Here is a 25,750-nt window from a genome sequence, read left to right on the forward strand (position 1 = left end):
GTTCTGTGACATATTGGACATATACGTGGTTGTATATCTTGACGATATTCTCATCTTTTCCCATACCCTAGAAGAACATGTGCAGCATGTTCGAGAAGTATTGTCCCGTTTACAAAAACACTCGCTCTATGCGAAACCTGAGAAATGCCAATTTCATGTGACCAATATCGAGTTCCTGGGGTTCAACATCACACCTGGTGGCTTGGCGATGAATTATTCCAAGGTTCGAGCGATCCTTGAATGGCCGACCCCGCAGACCCTGAAGGCATTACAGTCGTTTCTCGGTTTCGCCAACTTCTACCGGCGTTTTCTCTGGCTTCTCCTCCATAGTATCACCTCTCACCTCCCTCACCAGTCCACATGTCCCTTTCAAATGGCTGGAGGTACATCAGCAAGCTTTTGAGGATCTAAAAAACGCCTTCACCACCGCCCCTGTCCTCCAGCATCCTGATCCTGACCTACCTTTCATTGTTGAGGCGGATGCCTCCTCTTTTGCGCTAGGGGCAGTTTTGTCACAAGTCTGCTCTGCTACTGGACGCCTACACCCTGTGGCCTTCCATTCCCGTAAATTCAACTCCGCAGAAGCCCACTATACTGTAACTGAGAAGGAGCTTCTGGCGGTGATGGATGCCTTTCGCACTTGGCGACACCATCTGTTGGGGGCCAAACACAGGATCACTGTGTTTACAGATCACCGGAATCTACAGGACCTGGCCTCCCTGAAATGTGTGAACAGCAGGCAGGTCAGGTGGCACTTGTTTTTTGCAGCCTTCGACTTTCAAATTAAACACCGTTCTGGCCTGACGCACTGTAAAGCCGATGCGCTGTCTCGTTCCCCCGGGGGGTTTCGCTACCTATCTTTCCCGACACTCTCTTGTCTCATGAGAACGTTGTATGCACATGTACACCTCCTTTGGCATTGCTGGACGCAATCCGTACTTGGGTCCAGCAACATCCCGAGCAGCTATTCGAATGGGACCCAGTGTACTGTGACGGGCTACCATATGTACAGAATCGCCTAGTTCTGCCTACCACTGATACCAGAAATCTGGCTTTGGAATGGTATCATGACGCCCCCTTCAACGGCCACCCAGGCCAGGTCCGTACCCTGGACCGAGTGAAACGCTGGTGTTGGTGGCCATCCATGAAACGTGACATTGTCTGCTAGGTAAACACATGCGCAGTATGTGCTCAAAGTAAACACCGCAGGGGTCGCCCGCTTGGCCTCTTGCAACCACTGCCTATACCACCAACCCAATGGCAGACATTGACCATGGATTTTGTGACCGATTTACCTAGGGTCCAGGGTTACGACACAATCTGGGTGGTGGTTGATACTTTCACCAAAATGGCCCGTTTCATCCCCTGCCGGGGTATTCCGTCTGCCCCTATGTTGGCTAAACTGTTCTTTGAATCTGTCTTCTGTCTCTTTGGTCTGCCTCCTGTGCTCATTTCTGATAGGGGGTCCCAGTTTACGTCCGGTTCTGGCGTGCCTTGACCAGGTTGCTTGGTATTGATGTACTGTTTTCCTCGGCTTACCATCCTGAGACCGACGGTCAAACTGAGACTGAGAGAACCAACCAATCCATGGAACAATACCTGCGTTGTTTGACGCTGCAACAACAAGCAACCTGGTTGCAGGTCGTTCACTTTGCTGAATTCGCCTACAATAATGCTGTGCATTCCTCCACCGGTTCTTCCCCCATTTTCGCTTTGTATGGCCAACACCCCCGTGTTCTCCCCGTTCCAGACTCCTCTTCTTCGGTCAACCCAGCCGCAGCTGCCTGTGTTAGAGATATGTCCTCTATCCGTGCCCAGACCGTGGTTCACCTCCAGGAGGCCCAGTCATCCATGAAAGCTTTCGCTGACTCGAAACGTAGTTCTGCCCCGTTATATGCGGTGGGTTCCCGGGTCTGGTTGTCCACCCGACATCTCTGTTTAACGGGTTGTCGAAAACTTCTGGCTCGTTTTGTGGGCCCTTATGTGGTTTCCCGAGTCATCAGTCCAGTGGCCTACCGCCTTGTGCTTCCGTCTTCTTGGCGGATTCACCCTGTTTTCCACACATCTCTCCTCAAACCTTGTCCTGCCTCCTCCCGCCTCCATTCCCTGGATGCCCCTAATGTCTTTGAGGTTTCCGGTATTCTGGGTTCCCGCCTCCTTAGGGGCAAGTTGCAGTACTTGGTAGACTGGTTGGGCTACGGTCCAGAGGAGCGGTCTTGGGTCTCGGCATCGGATGTCCAGGCCCACCGGTTGGTTGCTCGGTTCGATCGGGAGCATCCTTCCTGCCCACGCGGTCGTGGGCCTTTGCGGGGGGGCTCTGGCATGCCCTCCATCTGACCCACCAGTGATCCCAGGTCCCCCTCGGCCCGAATACACCCCCCACTTATCTTCCGGGGCTCACGTTGGCGGTCCAGGCTGTCTCGCACATAGCTACAGCAGCAGCTTCACGCTACCACTCCAGTCACGACTGCTCCTCCATTGGCAGTTGCCGTGGAGATTAGGCCATCAGAAGATCAAGGTCGCTTCCTCGCATCGTGCTGCTGGTCCTATCCGAACACATGACCTGAACTCGCGATCACGTGACCTGAACTCGCGATCACGAGATCAGGAAGCAAACGGTACTTAAGTAGTGAAGTGCTTCAGTACCGCGCTTCACAGCTGTTTTCGCGGAGACCCTGTCTGGCCTGCGATTCTTACCCTGTTTCACGATTGATCTTGGACCCGGCTAACTCTTCTCGGAACTCTTTTTGGATTACGTTCTATCTGTGCTTTACCGGCTTGGACTGATACACTTGGCTCTTGACCTCGGATCATTGTCACAGACTTCTTTTTGGATCCCGCCTCTTCATTTTTCCGTCAGCTTGGACTGCTACCCTTGGCTCTAGACCCTGGATTGTTGTCACTGACTTCTTGTGGATTACCCCTCTTCACCGAATCTGGAGCATTGTATGAACTACGACTCACCACCATCCTTGCCTACAATCTGGTTCAGTCCTGCCTGCAGGTCTTCCCCAGGTGGGGTCTGGTGTGACTACCAGTAAGTGTCTCCTATTCGGGACCTTTGCCTACGTGAGCCCCGGAATCCCTCCTCCTGTCAATTCCTGGTAAGATCCTTCCTGTTTTTTGGTTACCTGTGCATTACCCTGCTTGCTTGGTACTTAACGCTGTTTTCCTTCACAGCTTCCGTGGGGCTTCCAGTACTTCGGGGTTCCGGATTCTTCTCCACCTGTGGCCTCAAAGGTTGCATAGAGAGTGAATCTGTCATTCTCCCTGTGCGGCACTTGGGGACGGAGGTCTCACATATCTACACGACACTCAAGTTACAACACTGTGGAGATGTCGACGCCAGCAGACAGAAGCAACAGGGTATACCCCTAATTCTGCAAACACCAGAATAGCCGCGGTGAGGTCAGAAGGAGGACAAGGACAGTGGGGCGGGAATACACAATACCCCGGCCCACAGTGGCAAGGAGGACAACAGCGAGGAAGAGGTGGGTTCTGATGATCACGGGGAGGGGGGTTGGGAGGTATGGGACGCCAGGGAGGAGGACATTTTTCAAGAGAGTGTAGAAGCAGACAGGGGGGCTGGGTTACAGTTAGGGTCAACAAGATTATGGTATGCCACCCCAAGGGCCCACTCCCAGGATGATCTCCATACCCTATGAAATACACCAGGCATAGATGCAGTTGCCACCACAGATACCAGGACGTCCCCCACAGCAACAACCACAGCAGAGGATGCAACAATACATGCCCCACAACAACTTCCAGCAGACAGAAAACATGAACTCCTTTAGCGGAACACAGAGTGGCAGAGTTGCCCCGATCCAAGGAGCAACAGTGGTGGGGAAAGCCCCCTTCTCATTCCCAGGGACAAATACATACCCTGACTAGGACAGCCCACATAGAGCACTTGTGTCTGGTCCTGCTGATGACCCTCAACCCAGAAGAGGAACCCTTGGTGGGGCAGAGATGGGAAACAAGAAATTCATTTTATAGTTGATTCGGGCACTGAGAAATCATGCATCTGTGAAGGGTACTTCCCAATATCTGGCAAAAGTCTCAACACACAGGGATTCTCTGGGGCTATTTCTACCGTTCCATATACTAAAGATTTGGATGTAGAGGTGGGGGTAGAGAGGGGGGGGGGGTACAAGCTCCCCTATTGTACTTCAAATTCTCCTGTCAACCTGCTCGGCAAGGATCTGCTTGGCAAGTTGAACATGACAATCTCATTTACTGATCACGTGATCACGGCATTGTCTGCGCCACACCAGGGATGTGCGCAATGAGAGCGATGGTCATAATACACACCATGGCACATAAATTAGTAGTCCGAGGCATACCCGTCGACCGAGACATGTTGATATTTAGCAGAACGGTTCTCGTAGAAGAACTGCCACAAATTGCCAAAGCCTGCTGGAGAGTGCCAACTAATTTCATTTTTGGCCCTGTGGTGTCCCCAGAATTGGTAGCAGGTGTAATATTGTCCCTAGACTTACAAGGATTGCTAGCATCTGACAAGGGTGCCAGTGGCATATTGTGTTGTGCATCGATCCCACAGTACTCCTCAAAGTAGTAACAGATGCAGAACCTTTTGAAGACAATGACGGGGAGATAATACTAGAAATGTGCATCCCCTGTGAGATCATGGTGCAGTACAGAAGAGTGCAGTGCCCTCTAATGGCCGTTGTTGCACCACCAACTTTCATCGAGGCTGACTTAGAGTATGTGCCCACACAGTTGTGGACAACCAACCTGCATGACGTAGGGCTCCTAAAAGAAGTGACCCCGGTACAGATTACACTAAAGATCGGAGCAGTATTACCCAGAGCAAAGAACAAGTTGCTTCTTACCTTGCAACGTTCTTTCGACGGGATGTTCCTCCGACGTATTCCTTATCTTAGATATCTCCTTCCAGCTCTGCTGGCCTCGGAAAATTTTTCTCTAGAGGGCGCTGCGCGTCGACGTCCTCCGAGTCGATGTCCCTCGACAGCCGCCGTGTCGACGTCATCCTGCCCATAAAGGCCTCGCGCAGCGTCCGTTGCTCAGTTCCGTTTTGTAGCCCACAGTATTTCTGTCTGGACTAGACTAATCACCCTGAAGGAGCGTAAGCTGCAACAACAAGGGAAGTAGAACTGCAGGGATGGATGGGAGGGTCGATAAGGAATACGTCGGAGGAACATCCCGTCAAAGAACGTTACAAGGTAAGAAGTAACTTGTTCTTCGAAGGGATTGTGTCCTCTGACGTATTCCTTATCTTAGATAGGCTCCCATAGCAGTATTCTATTATTGGAGGAGGGAGTACTGACTTCACGCTGTCTTCTATTGATGAATAGAGTGCAGTACAGCCCTTCCAAACCTAGTCTCTTGACTGGAGGAGGAATCCAAGTTGTAAAACCGTGTAAAGGTATGGACAGACGACCATGTAGCGGCCGCACAGATGTCTTTAACCGGCACACATCTTTTGAGCCGATGAAGCTGCAATACCTCTGGTCGAATGAGCGCTAAGGTTTTGAGGGGGCTCTTTCCCTGCCAGTTTATAACATTCCAGAATGGCTAGAATGATCCATCTGGAAATGGTCTGCTTAGTTATTGGTAACCCCAGCTTGTGACCTGTGTAACCTACAAACAGCTGGTCTGCCTGTCTTATCCTGGCTAGTCTACTGATGTAAAAACTTAAAGCCCTTCTAGGGTCTAGCCTGTGTAACCTCTCTTCCTCTTTCCCCGGATGAGGAGGAGGATAGAAAGATGGTAGGGTAATCTTCTGAGTGATATGGAATTCAGAAACCACCTTTGGGAGGAAATTAGGCTTCACTTGCAGGACAACTTTGTCTTTGTGAAAGATTGTATGAGGGGGTTTACAAGAAAGAGCTTGTAATTCGCTCACCCTTCTAGCAGATGTAAGTGCTATTAATAAAACAGTTTTAAGGGTAAGGAATCTTAACTAACAAGAATGGAGTGGTTCGAAAGGTGTGACCATCAGGAAAGTTAGGACTAAGTTTAAATCCCATAGGGGAACTTGGAATGGTCTTGGGGGATAAACATTGGTTAACCCCTTTAGAAACTATATTACCAAGGGTAACTTGAAATAGGATGGTTCTTCCGCAGTGCGCTTAAAGATGGATAGCGCTGCGAGATAGCCCTTAATGGTGCCAAATTGAAGGCCTGAATTCGCCAAATATAGTAGGAAGGACAAAACCATTGGTGTACCACATGAAAAGGGGTCGATATTCTGTTCTCTACACCAGCTGCAAAATCTGTTCCAACGGCAGCGGTATAAAGACTTTGTTGCTGGCCTCCTTGCCGAAAGCAACACCTCCATAACATCATCAGGGAGGTCCCAATCCTTGTACCTGAGCCTTTCAGAAGCCAAGCGTGAAGGTTGAGGGTTTTGATGTCTGGATGGAGAACCTGACCTCTCTTCTGTGAGAGCAGGTTCTCTGAGCGGAAGTCGAATTGGAGGGCTGATGGACAAGTCCAGAAGGTCCGGGTACCACGATTTCCTGGCCCAATCCGGGGCAATTAGGATCATGGTTCTCCGGAATCTTCTCAACCTCCTGATCATTTGAGGAATGACAGGGACCGGTGGGAACACGTACAGAAGCGGAAACTCCCAGTCCACTATGAACGCGTCTCCCAGAGCTCCTCTCGGGGGAAATTCCCTTGAGCAGAACAGATCGCATTTCCTGTTGAGGCTGGTGGCGAACAGATCCACCTGAGGGGTTCCCCAAAGGGCGAAGATCTCTTGAAGGACTTCCTGAGCTAGCTCCCACTCGTGGGAGACTGTGCTCTGCCTGCTCAGAGCGTCCGCTGTCAAGTTCTTCTCTCCGGCTAGGTGAACTGTCGATAGAGAAATTCCTTCTTGGATTGCCCAAAAACTGAGCTGCATCGCCTCTCTGCACAGGGGTAGTGATCCTACGCCTCTTTTGTTGAGGTAATGCATGGCCACCGTGTTGTCCGTCATTATCAGGAGATTTTTCCCTTGTACAGCTGGCAGGAACGCCTTCAGCGCAAGTCTGATGGCTCTCAGCTCTAACAGGTTGATATGTAGTCTGGACTCCGATGGAGACCAACGACCGCTGATGGTCAAGTCGTTGGCGTGGGCTCCCCATCCCGTGAGTGAGGCATCCGTGACTACTGTTATCTCCGGCCAGGGTTGCCAAAATTTTTCTCCTTTCAGAATGTTCTCCTGACAGGCCCACCACTGAAGGTCTCGAGCCACCCTGTCGGGAACCTGAAGAAGATCTGTCATTCTCCCTGAGAATTGTGACCACTGAGTCCTCAGTGTCCACTGGAGGGCTCTCATTCTCAGGCGAGCCTCTGGCACTAGGAAAATGCAGGATGCCATGAGGCCTAGTAACCTCAAAAAGTCGAAGGCTGGGAGACGTTGGGCATCTTGGAACTTGGTAACCATCTGTAGAATATCTTGAGCCCTCACCTCTGGTGGCGAGGCTTTTCCCAGGGAAGTGTCCAGGATCGCTCCTATGAACTGGAGTCTCTGCGATGGTATCATTTGTGACTTCTTTAAACTGAGGGAGAATCCCAGTTTGTGAAGGGAGTGGCACACATGATTTAGCTGGATCTGAGCTTGTTCCGAAGATACAGCCCTGATCAACCAATCGTCCAGGTAGGGGTAGACGTGAATCCCTTCCCTCCTTAGACTTGCCGCCACTACCGACATTAACTTGGTGAAGACCCTCGGGGCGGAGGTCAGCCCAAATGGCAGCACTCGAAATTGATAGTGAGAGTTGCCAATTGCGAACCTCAGGTATTTCCTGTGTTTGAGATGGATAGGCACATGGAAATAAGCGTCCTGAAGGTCCAGAGATACCAACCAGTCCTGGAACTGAAGGGCCTGGAGGATCTGAGAAAGAGTGACCATCTTGAATTTGTCTTTCCTGAGGAATTTGTTCAATTCTCGCAAGTCCAACATGGGTCTCAGTCCTCCGTCTTTCTTTGGAATGAGAAAGTAAGGGGAGTACCAGCCCTTGTTCCTCTCCGCTACAGGTACCGGTTCTATGGCACCTTTCTCTAGCAGGTCCAAAATTTCCTGCAAGAGGAGCGGATCTGGAGCTTTCTGAGAGCTGATCCCCGGTGGATGACTCTGAGGTATGCGTAGGAAAGGCAGGCAGTAACCTTGGGCAACTGTTTCCAATGCCCAAGCATCTGACGTGATAGCCTGCCATTCCGCCAGATGTTGAGTCAACCTGCCTCCTACAGGTGTCCTGTGAGGGAAGTCCTCAGAGTGGTTTTGGGGCGGCTGATGCAGATGCCGATGGTAAAGAGGCACCTGCTGTTGCTGCGGCTTTTGAATATCTACCCCGTCCACCTCGGGTAGTTCTTCTTTGTCCCCTTTGAGCCGGTCGTCCTCTACCTCTTCCGAATGCGGAGTAGAAGCGAAAGGACTTGCCCCTCGCAGAGGTTCCTGTGGGACGAAAAGGTGTCTGACGGATTGCAGCGCCTAGGGATTTTGCTGCTGCTTTTGAAGTTTGCAGTTTCTCTAAACTGTCATCCGCCTTTTTCCCGAACAAAGAAGAGCCATCGAATGGCATGTTCAAGAGCCTGGCTTGCACATCTCGGGCAAAACCAGACTCTCAACCAAGCGAATCTCCTGGTTGTTGTACTTGCCGCCATTGCTCTGCTGATATTGTCAGCCGAATCAATGCCCATCTGGAGGGATTCGCACATAGCGTATTTACCGTCCTGTATGATATCCAGGAACGCCTCCCTTTCTTCTCCCTCCGGGATGCAGTCAGCCGCTGTAGAAGCACACTCCCAAAGTGTATGGCTGAATCTAGCAAGGGTGCAAGTAGCATTAACAGATTTTAATGCCATGCTACATGCCGAAAAAACTTTCTTTGCCATAGCATCATATTTTTTATCGCCCCTGTCCTGTGTGACGGTAGGGTAAGCAGTCTTGACATCAGTAGAAGATGCTGCCTGTACCACCAGACTTTCTGGTGATGGGTGTTTTGCCAAAAACTCTGGGTCTGTAGAAGATACCCTGTATTTTGTAGACAGTTTTTTATTTACTGCCCGGATGACATCTGGGGTTTCCCAGTTCGTCATAATCTTCCTCTGAAGAGCTTTATGAAAGGGCACCACAGGATCCTCCTGTGGGCCTTTGTCAAGAATATCCGTGAGGTCATCTTGTTGGAAAGACTGTGAAGGTGCAGACCACCCCAAAAACTCTGTGATCCTGGCCATTAGGGCTCTATAGGGGGTTTCAGCATGCTCCCCCGGGTCTGGCCTAGCAAACTCCACCTCAGGGGAAGTGTCTAACTCACTTGCCTCATGTAAGGAATCATGAAGATCCTTTAACCTGCGTTCTTCAGAGGAAAACTCCTCTCTAATTGGGGTTACAGGTCCCTGCAATTCAAATGTGTCTTCCTGTTCAGACAATTCACCCTCTTCCATAATTGAGGACATAGTTCTCAATTGTTCTGAACTCAAAGGGTGTAAAGCCCATCTCCAAGGCAGAGGGTGCCAAACTTGTCATAATCGGCCTCGAAAACGTCGATGTCGTCGATGCCGAAGGCTTCGAGCGTGGCGTCGAAAACAAAGGCGGAGGCCTCGATGACCTCGACAGAATTGGGATTCTGCTCGACAATCTCGAAGCCATCGTCATCGAGGACCTGGGGATAGTCACTGGGTGTGTCGTAACCGTGACTTTTCTTGGCGTCGAGTCGACAGACCCGTGTGTCGAAGGTCCCTTCGACAACGGCGTCAAAGACACCGACCTCGGCGTCGACGGAACCTTCGAAGAAGGTTTTGAGGTCATAGTCCTACTCGAGGGTTCGAGACGCGCTCGAGAAGTTTCCTTCGCCGGGTACTGCGACTCGCGGCGTTTTTGACCTTCGGGTCTTTCGACCAGAGCATCGCTCTCGCCAGTCTTCGAGGGGGTCGAGGCCGCTTTCTCGAAGACGCACATCATATTTTTGCGGAATTCCTCCCATTCAGCCCGGGAACTATGTTTCGTGGGGCAAGGGATTCTCTTTGGAGAAACAGAGGAAGAGGAAGGCGGAGAAGGGGTGTCATGGGCGCTACTCCAGAGGGGCCAGGACTGGCCCAGCGCCCTCGGAAGCAGACCCGTCTTCCACTACTCCGGACCCAGCAGACCCCTACAGGGGCCCTTTGGACCGTGTCCTGGCGCCTTTGGCGCCAGGCTCATGAAGGGTTTCAGTCCCGGCGCCATAGGCGCCGGGCTCATATTGATAAACAGTGTAATAATGCTTGGGTGGACTTACCTGAGGCAGACCATGCTGCATATTTACCCAGAACAATCCAGTCTGGTTGAAGTCCCCAGCCATCAGGGCTGGGAGGAACTATTCCCTCCATTCAGGAACTCTCTTCTTACCTGGGTGGAACCGGTGGAAGAACACACACTGGAAGCACTTCTCTGCTATTTAAACCACGCCCGATGGAAAACACGTGCTTCACGTTATTCTGCAGCAGCAGCAGGACGCTCACCGAGTCGGCTCCTGCATTCCAGGTCCAGAGTCATATTCAGCTTCCGCGCAGCAACCTGTGGATGAAGAAAGACCCAGAACAATACTTACCAGATCCCGGAATCCAGTCACTGGCAAAACCTGCAAAGAATAAACATAAGGTTAGAAAAGTGCAACTCGCTCGCAGCCGCGCCCGCTTACCTGATCCATCCGTGATTGCAACGGAGCTAACCGCGGCCTTTTTCTTCGGCAGCTTCTCTGCACCTGAAAGGCAAAGGACATAATTAAAAAGGGGTTCGGGTGAAGGCAGTCGCATTCATCTTAACTTACCAGTTTTTGCACGCGCAGAAGCGGCTGCATCAACCGCAGCATCCCGGCACCTGAAAACTAGAAAAGGGACATTATTAGAGGTGCCATTAAAAGCGACCAACTATCATTATACTTGCGTGCATCGGCACGTGCAGTGGCAACGGATATAAAGCCCGCAGCATCCCAGCACCTGAAAACTAGAAAAAGGACATTATTAGAGGTGCCATTAAAAGCGGCCAATGAACATGTAAAGACTGGTAGGGGGTGGTCTGTACTTCTGCTCTCTATATGGTAGAGGGGAGGCACAGAGGACCCCAGCCTAGATTCTCTATTCGGTAGCTATGGTCGAGCAATCAAGGCCTAGCTTCTCAGGAGGTGATGCAGGCTGGTTCTTAATTACAGTGTAGTCCCCAAGCCCCCACAAAGGAATGTCCACACACTGTATTGGTTAGAACACAGTCTTTACATAATCAATATTCAAGGTTATGTACACTTATCATAATAACTCACTTTGTACTTAGGAAAATCAACAATGGCAAATATATACAATTCTAAAGTGGTACCACCCTTTGTATTAGATCTCATTAAAGTGCATCAACAATACTGTAACAATGTCACACAGATCAATAGAGTGAAACCAGCAATAGAGAGAGGAGAGAAAATAAGATGGTTGAGCAATAGGCAGAATACTGGCCCCTACCACTAGACACAGTTCTGTGTGGAGATCCCCCCCACCTGGGCAACCTGTAAAATAAAGATATAGCACAAGCCCAGTCCATATATTGTTCTGCAAGTCTTATTCCCTCCTATAATGTTTTTACCCCCCCAATGTACCTGGTGGAGTCGAGTTCTTCGAAGAGGCGTCGACAGATCCTTCTTGAGCGACCCCCTTTCAAGCGGGAGTCACGGATCGTCGAGAGGCGTCGAGAAGCGTCAAGGAACTCGGCGTTCGGCGGCGGGGAATCGACGGCCCTTCTTGAATGCCTTCCCTTTGAAGCGGGAGACACGGGGCGTCGAACGTCCGTCGAGTAACTCGGCGTTCGGCGTCGGGGAATCGACGGCCCTTCTTGAATGCCTTCCCTTTCAAGCGGGAGACTCGGGGCGTCGAACGTCCGACAACAAACAGGGTAGAACGGCGTCGATGAGGCGGCAGCTTCGATCCAAGCTGTGCTTGTCAGACAGAGGCGTGCGGGGCACCTCGATGACAATTGTTCTGGACTGCAAAGATTGTGAAGACGGGGGCCCAGCAAGGGCGTCGAGTCGTTCGAGTCTTTGTGGTCTTCGGGTGGCGGGAAACCCACCGGCAGGTTTCTCGTCGGCGCGTTGGTCGTCCTCGACTTTCTCCGGCAGGATAAAGCGGTCGACGGTGCGGACGAGGGAGTCCTTCGATTCAAATGTTCTTAGGCAAGGAGCGGACGGCTCCGGTCGTCGGCGGCACGGCGTCAAGTGGTTCCCACGGCTGGGCAACACAACTTCGACGGGCCTCCAGCGGTTACACAGACCTGCGAACCCTGGTCGACGGCGGTGATGTCCGGGTGCTTCACTTCGATCTCCTCGGCGGTCCCGTCTCGGGTCGGCAGCCTTTCGAGGGTCTGACTTCCAGGGGGCTTCGGCAAAGATGTAGCGGTGCTCGATGATCCCACGGAGCACGGGAAGAGGGCGCCTTACCAGGTCCTCTCTCGGGTCAGTCCTCGACGAATTCGGCAGCTTTCAGATCGGTCGAAGCAAGTGCAACAGCAAGTCTTCTTCTTCCAGCTGGATGTCGAGGATCAGCAGTTCCAGTTACTCTTAGAGTGGAGACTCAGCTTCTGAACGCTTCTGAACAATTACCAGTGGTGAGAGGTCCCCAGATATACTATTCTGTCTCTCATCCACACTGCTGGCACACACTCAGCAGCCAATCATACAGAAGGGCATTCATGCAGTCAGTCAGCCAATCAGGCACAAAGTGCATTCAGGCCACACTCCTCCCTTTCAGACACTCACAACAAGGAATGTGGATTGGGACAAGTACCCAGCCATTCAACACTACCCACTGCATTCAGGCCAGTTTCGGGCAGGGCTGTCTCAGTCTTTGTCTCTCATGCCAGAAACCAGACAACAAGGAGTGTATATTGGTCACACACTCCATTCACCCAGGTCCCACCCACAGGAGGTACCCACAACATACCGTCACTGGGAAGGCTCCAGTCAGTCTAGCTGGGCCTTCACAACAACACCATATATGGAACTTCCACCCAACAGCCAGTCAGGGGGAAGGGACAGAGTCAGGGCTTCCCAGGACTTTGGGAAAACAAGGTAACAGGCAATAGAAAGCAAGAGGCCACAGGGGCCATCTTGTTTCCTATCAGGAATCAACTGATCCCAATGGCAGGGCCTGGGTATCCCAAAATGGAGGACACCCAGAGCACCTGTCAAATTCAGCATGGAGCTGCCACCAGCCCATACCCTGCTCTGTGGGCCACCCACAGGTGCCCAAAAACATACACTAGGGGCACAGGGTTGTACCCCTACCCATGGGTGCCATAAGGGTATCCCATGGGTCTGTTCACCAAACCAAAAGAGAGCTGCACTGCCAGGAGTCCCACATGGACTCCTGGGCAGAAAACACGACAGAACATACGATAAAAAGCAGTAAAGGACAAGGATTCAGAGGCCCTGTCCCTCTGATGCATTTCCAGCATCACAGAACATTATACTTACGTGCATCGGCACGTGCAGCGGCAACGGAAAACTACGCCCACAGCATCCCGAGGCCTGAAACAAAGGAAAAGGGACATTATTCTGAGGTGTCCATCTTTTAAAGCCTAAAGACTACAGTATACTTACAGGCATCCGCTCGTGCAGTAACGGCGGCATCGCTCTTCGGCATCCCAGCACCAGTGCCACAACTAAGGCCGCAAAAGACTTGAGCCTCAACACTGAACTCATCCAGTGACGTAACTGGAATCCACGCACCCCTGCACCAGACGCAGGATGGAGAGCTCAGCATTTATACACCCAAGCTGAGAGCTCGCCGAGACAAGTAGAAAGCTAGGCTGTGGGAGAAACTGGCGATTGGTGGGAGAAGAAATCCCATCAAACGGTGATTAACCCTTTTTCTTCCACCTGCAGAAAACTTACCCTGCAAGTCAGACATTCGATAAGAGGAAGCCCAGTCCCGAGAGTCGTCCGAGCTCTACGCTTCTCAATTGAAGAAACGATAGTAGCCCAGCCGGGATCAGCGCCTCCGTGGGAATCAGGTGAGCGTTACAAGGGGATCTTCGACGTCTCCTCTTCGAGTGCTTCGATCTCGAGGAGTGATGGGACCCACTCCGAGACCTGGAGCGCGAATGGTGACGAGGAGACGAATGTCTCGACTTCGTCGAGGAAGAAGAAGCTTTAAAAGTCTTACCTTTATCCAGCTTCCCCCTACGCTCCTTCAGGGCCTTAGCTGTCATGGACATACAGTCCTCGCACTCCGAACAATGGTGTTCAGCTCCCAAACACCACAGACAAACTCTGTGAGGGTCAGTCATCGACATCTTTTTCCCACAATCTCGGCATTTTTTGAAGCCGGACCGAGGGGTTGTCGGTTCCGACGAAGAAGCCATCGAGTACGGATCGAATAACTCAAGGTAAATAGGATTAACCTGACAAAACTGAGCAACGGTATTCCGAGGCAATGAGTAAGTGCGGAAAAACGGAACTGAGCAACGGACGCTGCGCGCGGCCTTTATGGGCAGGATGACGTCGACGTCGAGACGGCGGCTGTCGAGGGACATCGACTCGGAGGACGTCGACGCGCAGCGCCCTCTAGAGAAAAATGTTCTGAGGCCAGCAGAGCTGGAAGGAGATATCTAAGATAAGGAATACGTCGGAGGACACAATCCCTTCGAAACAATAACCATTATCAAGGTAGGCAGAAGAGGGAATTAAAGACAATTACAGGCCCTGCTCCACTAAGGGATAACAGTGCCCTCCACCTCACCATGCAACACTGTCATCTACCCTGTCAAAAAGGGGACGGGGCAATTGGAGAATGATCCAGGATCTCTGAGCTCCAAATGACGTAGTACATGAATAATTTCCTGTAGCTTCAAACCCGGCCACCATTTTGTGTAGTATCCCTAATGAAGCGACCCACTTCACAGTGGTTGATTTAAAGAATGCCTTCTTTTCAATATTGACTCTCAGTACCTCACTGCTTTTACACATGGCCGGGAAACACTATAAACACACTTGTTTGCCCCAAGGGTACTGCGAAAGCCCAAGTATATTCAAGAGAATTTTACACGTAGACATGGGTAACATCCAGTGCTCAGCACGGTAATCCAGTATGTGGACAACTTGCTTGTCTGCAGTGGCAGTGAAGAGGACTGTCGGACTCATTACTCTCCTACAACCCTTGGCCTGCAAGGGATACAAGGTTGATGAGGCCAAACTCCAATATTGCCAACTGGAAGTACTCTACTTGGGCCAGTGGATCTCAGCAAATGGCAAGAAAAAAATACCAGACAGAGCAGCATCCATGCAACTCCACGCCCAAAACTGTTGCAGTGAAAGACATGCAAAAATTCCTAGGTTTGTGTTACTACTGCAGAACATGGATTTTGGACTATGCAGCATACATGAGGCCGCTCCTACAGGGTCTCAAGGAAGCATAGAAAGACAACCACAAACAAGAATGGATAACAGACATGGTAAAACATTTTGATTTGAAAGAAGTCATATCCACGGCCCCAGTTCTCACCACCCCAAATTAAACACAAGAATTCTATATATTCTCACATTCAAACGGCACACTTATTGACCACTGTACCAACACAGAAAAGTACATTGGGCTACAAGCCATTGGCCTACTACAGTGGAACGCTCAACTCTGTTATGCAAGGGCAATTCGATTTGTGAACAAGCTCTTGCTACAGCTGTCTTCGCCATTGAAAAAAGCTCCACAATTGTAATGGGATCCTCAATAACATTGTACGTGGAGCTTTCAGTATTTGTGATCTTAGAAATATCGAAGTATACCATGACCACACAAAGAGTAGGCATACAAGATTATCTCAAGTATAAATATTCATGTAGTGCGATGCAAAACAGTAAATCCAGACACGTTCCTAAAAGAAGTGTGCACAGACAAAGACTTGCAGCAACACAACTGTGCCACGTATGAAGGGGAAGAGGGTGACATCCCCAAAGCAAAAGACAGCCCACTAGAGGAGGGGGGGGGTGAGTACTCTGTTGATGGTTCAGCGACAATTGACCAGGACACAGGACAGACATATATGGGTGCGGCAGTAGTGCACCTCCAAGGAGGAGAATATGAAACATTAGTGAAGAGATTACCCATGCACTATCTAGCACAATCGGCGTAGCTCGTATATCGCTCATCGATGCGCTACACGCATTCCAAGGTTGCCAGGTGATTTATTCAGACACTGCATACGTCACTACAACAGTTAATGCCGGGTTATCACGATGGGAAAGGAGAGGGTTCCGTAGAGCGGGTGGTTCCCCAGTACAACACGCCGCACTACTAGAGACACTGAATTCGGCAGTATCGCCACACCGTTAACACAGACAAAATATCATAAGGTAACGCTGCGGCGGATGCTGCAGCCAAAATGGTGGCCTATCTTCCTGTTGCAGTAATTTTAGAGTGCATCATAACTACACCATCACATGATCAACCATCAATATTATACACAGCGCTGCCCATCATGCAACCCATTGAACTACAGGAAAATACACCAAATGAAAAGAACTATGGTCAAAAAGAGGATGTAAACAGTCCCCCACAGACTTACTCTGGAGGCAAGAATGCACTGGCAAAGCAGTTATCCCTGTAGAACTCTTGGCAATAGCATTTGATCAGTTACACCACCCACGCCACAGCTCCAAACAGCACATTGCTGCAGACATACAAGACGATTGGTTCATGCCAAACCTTCAAGAGCATCTCATGAGCATTATTATACACTGCACCACCTGCCCAACTATCAGTAGGCATGAAGCTCCAGACAAAACTATACCTCGTCCCATTGGGCGTTCCGTGAGTTACACACAGACTACGCAGACATGGGAGAAATATGTAATGGTTCCCAATATCTAATAGTTGTAGTGTGCCCTTTTTCACAATGGTTTGAAGCTGGACGTTGTGCATATCCGGATGCCACATGCACTGCTAAATTTGTAGTCTGCATCCACAAATCTGCAAGGTTTTCCCTCGATGGGGGGTGTGTGATGTACTCAAATCTGACAACAGCACCCACTTCTTAAACTATTCAAAGAAATCACAACACTACTTGGCATGAAACACTGGATGTGCCCAATTTACCATGCCCAAGCAAACCGCGCTGTTGAGGGGATCAACGGCCTCCTTAACAGCAAACTCTCCAAGCTCTGCACTACCTTAAGGAAATACTGGGTGCATTGCCTGCTCCTGGCTCTGTTCAGTTTACACACTCAACCAAGTAACGACCATCACCTTTCACCGCACTAAATAGTAACTGGCAGGCGCATGCATCCATTCATCCATCCATCTCCTCAGTAAGGAGGGCATCAGATGCCCATAGGGCTGCAGCGGTTCACTGTGACAAATTCCAAGATTACCTAAATGTAACAAATGCGATTAAATACTTCTGACAAATTGCACCACTGCACCTAGAGGATACACGAAACACTGCAGAGCAACCTACTAAACATCACACCAACCCAACCGCTGCTGCCAGGAGAACTAATTTACATCAAAAGCTTTGTGCGTAAATGGAACAACCCTAGATTTCATGGCCCATATGAAGTGGTGTTTTCCACCCCTGTTGCAGTAAAAGTGAAGGGGGTTTGATATTGGATTCACCTCTCTGAAGTGCGCAGGGCAACCCCAAATACCTCACCAGTACCCTAAAGAAACTACCAAAATACCTCAGAATAACTACCACAAAAGTAATTACATGGCTACATGTCCCAGATAATTAACCTTCATTGGTGCTGAAAGCATTAGCACTTTTAAATAAAATTTCAAAAAAAATCTCTTCCCACCCCCCCACCCCCTCAACTCCAGTTCTTGTTTCCTCTACAGGAGTGCACAAGATGGAACCCTCAGCATCACACGATACATTGTATATTAAAAAGTAGATAAATATACTGTTAATTCAAGATGGTTATATTCCTACACATGTGGGCTACACTTTACTGCTATCCTATTCACTATGTTGTTTATGTTAGGGATTTATTGGGGTACATCTTATCTGGGTAAGCCATCGAAAAGAGGTTGGGAGGGGGAACATTAATAGAAGTGCACTGCTAAATACGACCATTAACGTTACTGTACATACGTATAATATTTCCCAGACGAGCAATAACAGTGTCAACACCCAAGCAAATACAACTGGCTGAATGAGTGCTAGCATGAGCAAAACGTTAGAAATGTTTTAGAAAACATTTGTTAACCCAAATATTAGTAGTAAGTAATGTTAGCAGCAGTACACTGACGAAAAGATACATCACAGCATGATAGAATGAGAAGGCAAGTGCGTAAGCCCAAATATGATGCATACCACAGCCTAGGCCAGGATGCTATTGAAGATATTAGACATCCCAAGCACTCCAACAGCTGGTACACCTACTTGAGCTCATCTTGCTCTACGTCGAATAAAAGGGACCTTCCAGGCACACAGCCTGCAACTAGAGCTTGTGGATCCAGACGCCCCGCAATGCAACAACCACCCAAGAAACCTCAATTGCTTACAACCACCATATTTAGTAATTGATGGACTAAAGTACGTAAACAGCAAGTGGCAGGAAATAACGCTGAGCTGCCTAGCTGAAGGCTTCCTGGGATACTAAGATGAAGTGGTGGTGTTAGTGGAACGAACATGTGCACAAATATGGACAGAGCACATCACAACATTGACATTGATTGTAGCAATGGAAAAGTCAGTGAAAGTACACCAAGAGGAGAGTTATGAACTATGCCGCCACAGCAAAAGAACTGTATCGGCTCGAACGAGCGATGCAACCCGACATTGTTCATTCCAGACTTGAAAAGGGGCACAGCTGCAGTGATGGACTACTACTGGGTCGGTGGACAACAAGCATACTTGCACCTACCATCATCATGGAGGGGCTACTGTTCGCTGGCCACGGTGCACTCAGCGCTATTAGTAGTCCCAGAACACCACCTGAAAGGGGGGCCAATCGCAGATACCGCCCCAACAGTTCCTCCAACAATCAAAGAACAAAAGACTACCATCACCAGAATTCTGCATCCTACCCGGAAGGGGGCAATACGAAAAACTGAAAAGAAAAAAAAGATGAATACCGACTTTTCAGTTAAGCTGAAAAAATGTTGCTTCACTACTGCTACCTGGTGTACAGGGAGCAACCAATAGCAAGTAGTTGCAAATTGTGCGCTGGGAACTGGTTCAGCTGGCAAATGATACTGAACACAAATTCAACATTATAAAAGGGTGAACAGAGCACTATGACGGATGACGATGCAGAACAGCTATGTGCTCGACATGTTGACGGAGATGGAAGGAGGTGTTTGCCCCAAAATCTGGGATCCTCACTGCACATTCGTGCCCCCAGAAGATGCAGACAACGGGTCACTAGCATATATCATTGCAGCAGTAAATGGACTAGGAGCTAGCATGAAGAAAGAAGGAGGAATACAATGTGGGGATTGGTTCGACCTGGCCTTTGACTGTGCTTCGGCCTGGTTAGGTGAAATCTTGAAGACGATGGTGCCCGTGCGAAAAGGGACACTGGTGGTGTGCCAAAGCAGTGCGTAATAGCACAATGATGGTAACAATCGTTAGGTTGTTCAAAAGTACCTCGTAATATAAAAGAAACAGAAATACAAACTGACCATGCCATTCCCCAAATACTACCTATTTATTACAGAGATGAGGTAGATCACTTAAACCACACCTTGATTGTCCCACCCCCTGAAAATTATAATGAAGTTTGGGTAGATTTTGCTGGAGATGGGGGATGCATTTATAGGACATGCACACCCGAAGAATACGTGCAAGCAGGAGAAAGTTTGGGATCAGTATGTAGAGCTTGGATGCCAAAAAAGGGAACTGAGGCCGCAGTGGGAAGGGAAAATGAACGCAAGTATGCAGAGGAACTAATTACCGTAGAAGTAACACAAGGGGGGAAATGTTGGGAAGAAAATGAACCCCTCCCGCTCCCCTAGGCGCTTTAGAGTAAGGTTAATCCCATAACTACACTTGCAATGTACCAGGGAAGAGGAGGCGTGCCAAGAAACCCTGCACAAACACAATATTATAGATGCGTAGAGTTAGTGCGTGCATATAAGTAAACACAATTTTTGTAGTTATGGTGGAAACATTCGGCCCTGCATGGCTGCGCGATAAACGCCAACCCAACGAAGAAACCTGAACAGGCCCAAGTGCTGATGATGGAGAAACCCACGCTGCTAGCTCCCATAAAAATGTTCCTTTGTTCCATAACTGTTGCCAATACATGTTATCCCAAGAAGGAATGTACCCTGCAAGGCCGCAAGACAGTGCCAGGTGCCTCACAGTGCATGTTTTTCACAGCCAGGCCAAAAGCATATCTCCAACCCCAACCCCAACCCACAATGAGTTATGACACCCACAATTGCTCTATTCCAAGAGTGTGTTCATAAGGGCATTGGAAAAGTGGTGCACCGCTTCCGGAGATGTAGCCCTGACGAGCCAGTCGTCGAGGTATGGGTAGATGTGGAGGCCCTTCGCTCTGAGGGCGGCCGCCACAGCGTTCATGAGTCTGGTTAAGACCCTGGGGGCCAAGTTGAGGCCAAATGGAAGGACTTTGTATTAGAAATGGTAGCCCATGATCCTGAACCGTAGGAAAGAACGATGGGGCTGCCAAATCGGGACGTGTAGGTACAGGTCCTACAGGTCCAGGGAGCACATCCAGTCTCCCTTGTCCAATGTCTCTGCTACAAAAGCTGCAGTAACCATCTTGAATTTTTGCAGGGGTAGGGAGAGGTTCTTCTTCTGAATGGCAAAAAAATCTTGGAGTAAAAGCCACAGCCTCGCTGGGAGGCTGGAACTTCCTCTACTGCTTGGCTCTCTACGAGCGACCAGATCTCCACCTGAAGAGTTGCTGTCCCAACCTGTTGGAGTGGAGGGGAGGAGGGAGGAGAGGCTGGGATAGGAAGGCGGTATCCTGTTGATACTACGGAGAGGATACAGGGGTCCGCAAACTGCTGGCACCAGAAATGTGCATGGAGAGCAAGCCTGTTTCCCCCCCCCACCGGAGACACATGGACCAGAAGGGGCGTGTCATGCCTTCTTTCCCTCAGAGGCTGATGCTGAGGAGGGGTGACTAGAAAAAGCCCTGACCGCCGTCCCCTTTTTGTTGTTTGCGCCGGTTCTGAGACGGCGAGCGGTCTGGCTGCCTGGATCTGCGTTCCTGGAAGCCGCGGAACCCTCCATATATAAGACTCTTTTCCGAGCATTGCTGAGATTGGGTGTACGACTTTGGCGTGGTCTTTGTCAGAATGGATAGAGACTCAGCCGTTTGTGAGCTGTTCTTTTTGTCCAGGTCCCCACCCCCACCCCCTCGAACAGTAGATCTAGAATGCGCGCCTGGCCAGCAAGATGTTTGTGGAAGGCCCTGGCTGAGGATGGTGTGTCCGGATCTTCCTCCTCGTCCGTATCCTGCAGATCTGGAGGATCTTGTGGAGGAGGAGGAGTAGATGGAGTCGGAGTCTGGGGTGCAGGGACCGCAGCCGGAGGCTGCAGAGGTTGCAGAATTGGCTGGGGAGCCGAAGGAGGAGGCTGCAGCAGGGCCTGGGGGCCCAAAGGAGGCGTCTGTGGTGCCGCTAGCATGGCAGGATGACGTCCCTGATGGCGTCCTTGATGATAACCCCCATCTGAGGGGACCTCATAAGGCCGAGAAACTTCTCGAAGAGCACCTCCTCACTGGCCAAAGAGGTGGCAGGGGGTATAGACAGGATAGTAGGGGGCTGCTGGAGACGCTGCAAACCCTGTCCATATGGACGAAAAGGAAAGCTGCCCTGCACAAATGAGGGGTAGTGTGTATGCCACGTACCTGGTTGAGGCCAGTCCCACCTTGACACTCGTTCTTCGCTGAACTCCTGGAATGGCGTCGGACGGTGCCTCTTTCTGGCGCAGCGGCCATTTTGTCGGGCTGCCTGCCACGTGCCTGCGATGTGTTGCTCGGCCCACCCTGCTCCTCGGGCCTCGGCCCAGTAGGTGTGACACCCTCGACACGGGGGTCGGTAGAGCTGCGTTTAGGCGCCCCCTCTGACGTACTGCCGGTTTTAGGACGTAGCCCCTCGGACGTGTTGCCGGTAAAAGGGCGTAGCCTCTCGGGTGTAGACCGGGTACAAGAACCTTCCGGTGCCTCAACACTGTGCCTGGGAGGATCCGAGGATTTCTCGACCCGAAGGTCGGTAGCTGTAGCAGTCTCGGTGCACGGGTCGTTAGTCTGGTCCCTCCCGCGTAGGAGAGTCCCTGGAAAGGCATTTCCCTTGCAGGGTGCGCTGGTATACATCGGCCCTACCTTGGGCCTGCTTCGATGCTTCACGAAGTTCTTGAGATCCTCTGGAGGCGACTACTGGAAGAGCTCCCTCCACCTGGATAGTCTGTTCTTCAGCGCCTTCTAGGACAGCGAGTCACATGCCGAACATGATTGCTAACCGTGGTCTGAGCCAAGGCAACGTAGGCAGAGGGCATGGGGGTCTGAAGTTGTGAAGAGCCCGTTGCAGGACGGACACCTTCTGAAACCCTGTAGAACCCTGTAGAAGTCGACATGCGCCGGGGAGGAGCGTGACGCCTGAGGACGGAGTAACCTGAATGATAGATAAGACAAAAACAAAAAAGAGCAGAAGTTCCCGTGCGTGGAGGAGCGCTGGTGAATTCGGCCCGTTCCCGTCGTCATGGAAAAGGGGACTGGCGTGTGGCAACGGAGGGCGGAGTCAGAGCAGCGCATGCTCCATGGGCCGCACCTCCGCGCACCTCTAAATTTAAAAAGTGAAGAACGTTTTATCTGGTGAAAAAGGTTCTGTCTCCCGTCCCTTGGAAGGGACACCCATACAGTATGAAGGAAAGGGGACGGGACGTAAGAGTATGACTAGTCCTACATTATTCCATGTGAAAGGCGTTTACCTCTGTCATGAATATCAACTGTGTAAAGCCATAAAGCATGTGTACACTTTAACACCATTCATTCTTGCCTTTTGGTCTACTAATTGTCAAGCTTGTACAAGTGGAATTGTAGGCGCAAACTCCTCTTGTTTACGGATGATCCTTCACACTGGCCTCTCCCCTTTCTTCCACCAATGTGACATGCCTCTAACATCTCTGCATGTTGAAAAGCAAGAAACATTTGAAATAGAGGATTAGAGTGACTTATCGGTTTTCTTATCCCACCTTAGAACAGTAGGGCGTGCCCTACTTGGAAGTTATCGTATTAGGTTCAACCACTTTTCTTTTATTCATACCTATCAAAGTTGTTGCTTTCTTCTTGCACTAAGAGGACAGTAAAATAATATAATGTGCCTTTTATATTTAATAGGCTATCCTCTAAAGCAATTAAGAGGTTACTGTTGAAATGTGGACATGCATTTAAATCTTAAAAAATAAGACTGTTTAACTTTTCATTAATCATATTAAAGTTTGCAATTCATTATTTGAAAGGTATTTGTGATGTCAAAAGTAAGTAACGGGACATGGTAGTAACGATGTGCACAAAGATCAGGTGCGATATACTTATTAAAAGGAAGATAACATTATTTGTTATTGGAATGACGCTACTCACATGTTTGCACCAACTCAAATTCTTCAGAAAGCATACTGAACAAATTGTTTTTATTGTGTATTGCTTTTAGAGAACTGTTGGCAGACTAGGATATCTTAATTGTATGGCCGGAGGACATACAATTATTAAAAAAAGGGCAAACGCAAAATAGAGGCATAATTAAGTAGGTACAATTGTTACTGCTTGGGAATGTCAGCTTGCAAAACGAAGTTTGACGAAAAAAGATTTAGAGTGGGCATGTTTTGCTTGAGTGAGTCTTCAGCATTTGCGTGGAGAAACAGTATTACGAAAATACATAGACATTACGTTTGGCTCAGTCGTGCACCAATGTCACCATCAGGGGTGTTGCATAGTGGTGGCGGCTGCTGATGGCAGAAGTAGGGGAGTGTTCTATGATTTAATCCCACAAGGGCACTTGGCTTTACGTTAATTGTGCTGAAGATTACATTATCACAAGATGGTGGAGGGGAACAGGTGCAGTTCATATATCAATTGTACGAAACTTAATTTATTCCGAAATAATAAACTTTTAATGCATTGATATATGGTGTGATGTGGAGAACAGTAAGACGGGCTGAATTAACATGTGAGTGAATCTTTCCTTTAACTGGAAGCGCAGTTCAGATGTTTTTCTGCACTGCTGGTCAAAGGGCCTTGAATAAAAGGGTAAACTTTTTTTCTACTTGCGTCAATTACCTTATCTTCCAGTAATCCGTAAACATTCCAGTAGATTGAGCCTCATTACGAGTTTGCCGGTACAGTAACAACGGTACTTTGCTACCATACCGGCAAACTTCAAGTTCTGGTCGCGGGTGCCTTTGCAGCCACCAGGTCTGACCTGGTGGCCGTACCGGCACCCGCGAACAGAACATGATGGTAGGTACTGGTGCTACCACCCTCCCCATTCCCATTGAGCCCTATGGGGCTCAAATGGGAAATGATTTTTTCCGGCGCACAGGAATGGGCAAATACCGGGTCCGGCAAGGTCGTAATGACCCGGTAATTGACCATTTTTGGGCACCGGAAGAAATGAATACCGGCGGTAGCCGTGCTTGTACTACAGGCACGGCTACCGCCAGCCTCGTAATGAGGCCCACTGACTCGATAGACAACTCTAGAAATATAAATTAATTCAGCATTTGTTTTTGCCATGATTAACAGTTACACCCAGAGCTGTAGCTTATTAGCCACTATGCGCTTGAAAAATGCATGTTCTTGGACAGTTAAGAAATTCAGATTCTTGAACACACACTAATCAGTGACAAAGTTTTGTTGAAATCACATTGGCAAAAAATACCTTTATAGCTTGTCCAATGATTTTCCCTCCAACACTATCAAACTTTACATATACACGATTACTCTGCTTCATCAATGTGCTACTCTTCAAAACCTGAAGAGCCATACAAAGCTAAAAAGCATATTCTAAGAAAGTTGCACATACTTTACTGCTCCACACCATACACGAAGGCAAGTGGAGAGAGAAAACACAAAAGAAACCATATGCATTTTACTTATAAAGTCATCTTTTGAATTCTCTCAATACAAGCAAACATTTTTGGAGAGTAAACTCAGTTTGAGCTCTTTCAGCCACATTGTCGCCAAATAAAAAGAATATAAGAGCAGGTTTCTCTATGGGGTGACAATTAAGATTTGAAATCGCAGGTAATTTTACAAAGATGGAAACCAGACAGAACCCAGTTTTTAGTAACTTCACCTTCTGTATTATACCATCTTACCCCGGCCTTATTTGTTACACAGAATTAAATTATGGAGCTCCGAAAATACGTTACAATTTTATAACTAAGTCCTCTCCTACAACATTCTTCGATTTATAATGTCAACAGTCCTCATGGTTTTGTACACGTTATTAGCCACTTCCCTTTCTAAAGGGTTGCATGTCTGTTGAGATACTATAACTAAAATTAGGTAATTCTTTTAGAAAAATTAACTATTGTTCGCATTCCTTTCACATTAAAGAAAAAAGAATGGCATAGTTCGTTCCTACCTCATTGGGTTGGTTTGGAGAGAGCTTCTCTTCCTCTGTCGTTGTTGGCATTTTGAGGCCACCATATTTCTTCCAATAAATCCAACATGAGGCACAAAGTCTACACTGCATGTTAGGTGGGCCCCAAGAATACCACTGGTGAGACTGGTTTGCTGAAGATAAGAAAAGTAGCTAAAATGTTACAGTACAAATTATTTAAAAC

General features: G+C 49.2%; 1 protein-coding gene across 4 annotated transcripts in view; it reads right to left on the reverse strand.

Annotated features, from left to right (window-relative positions):
• The window catches only part of MTA3 (metastasis associated 1 family member 3), a 1,736,304-nt gene that overhangs the window by 981,240 nt on the left and 729,314 nt on the right, over nt 1-25,750 (reverse strand). For all 4 annotated transcript variants that reach the window (XM_069608476.1, XM_069608475.1, XM_069608474.1 and 1 more), the window contains one exon: nt 25,549-25,700. In XM_069608476.1, coding sequence (XP_069464577.1) covers nt 25,549-25,700 — 152 coding nt within the window. The remainder of the gene's footprint in view (nt 1-25,548; nt 25,701-25,750) is intronic.

The sequence above is a fragment of the Ambystoma mexicanum genome, chromosome 4q (genome assembly GCF_040938575.1).
Source record: "Ambystoma mexicanum isolate Mex_15411 chromosome 4q, UKY_AmexF1_1, whole genome shotgun sequence".
NCBI lineage: Eukaryota > Metazoa > Chordata > Amphibia > Caudata > Ambystomatidae > Ambystoma > Ambystoma mexicanum.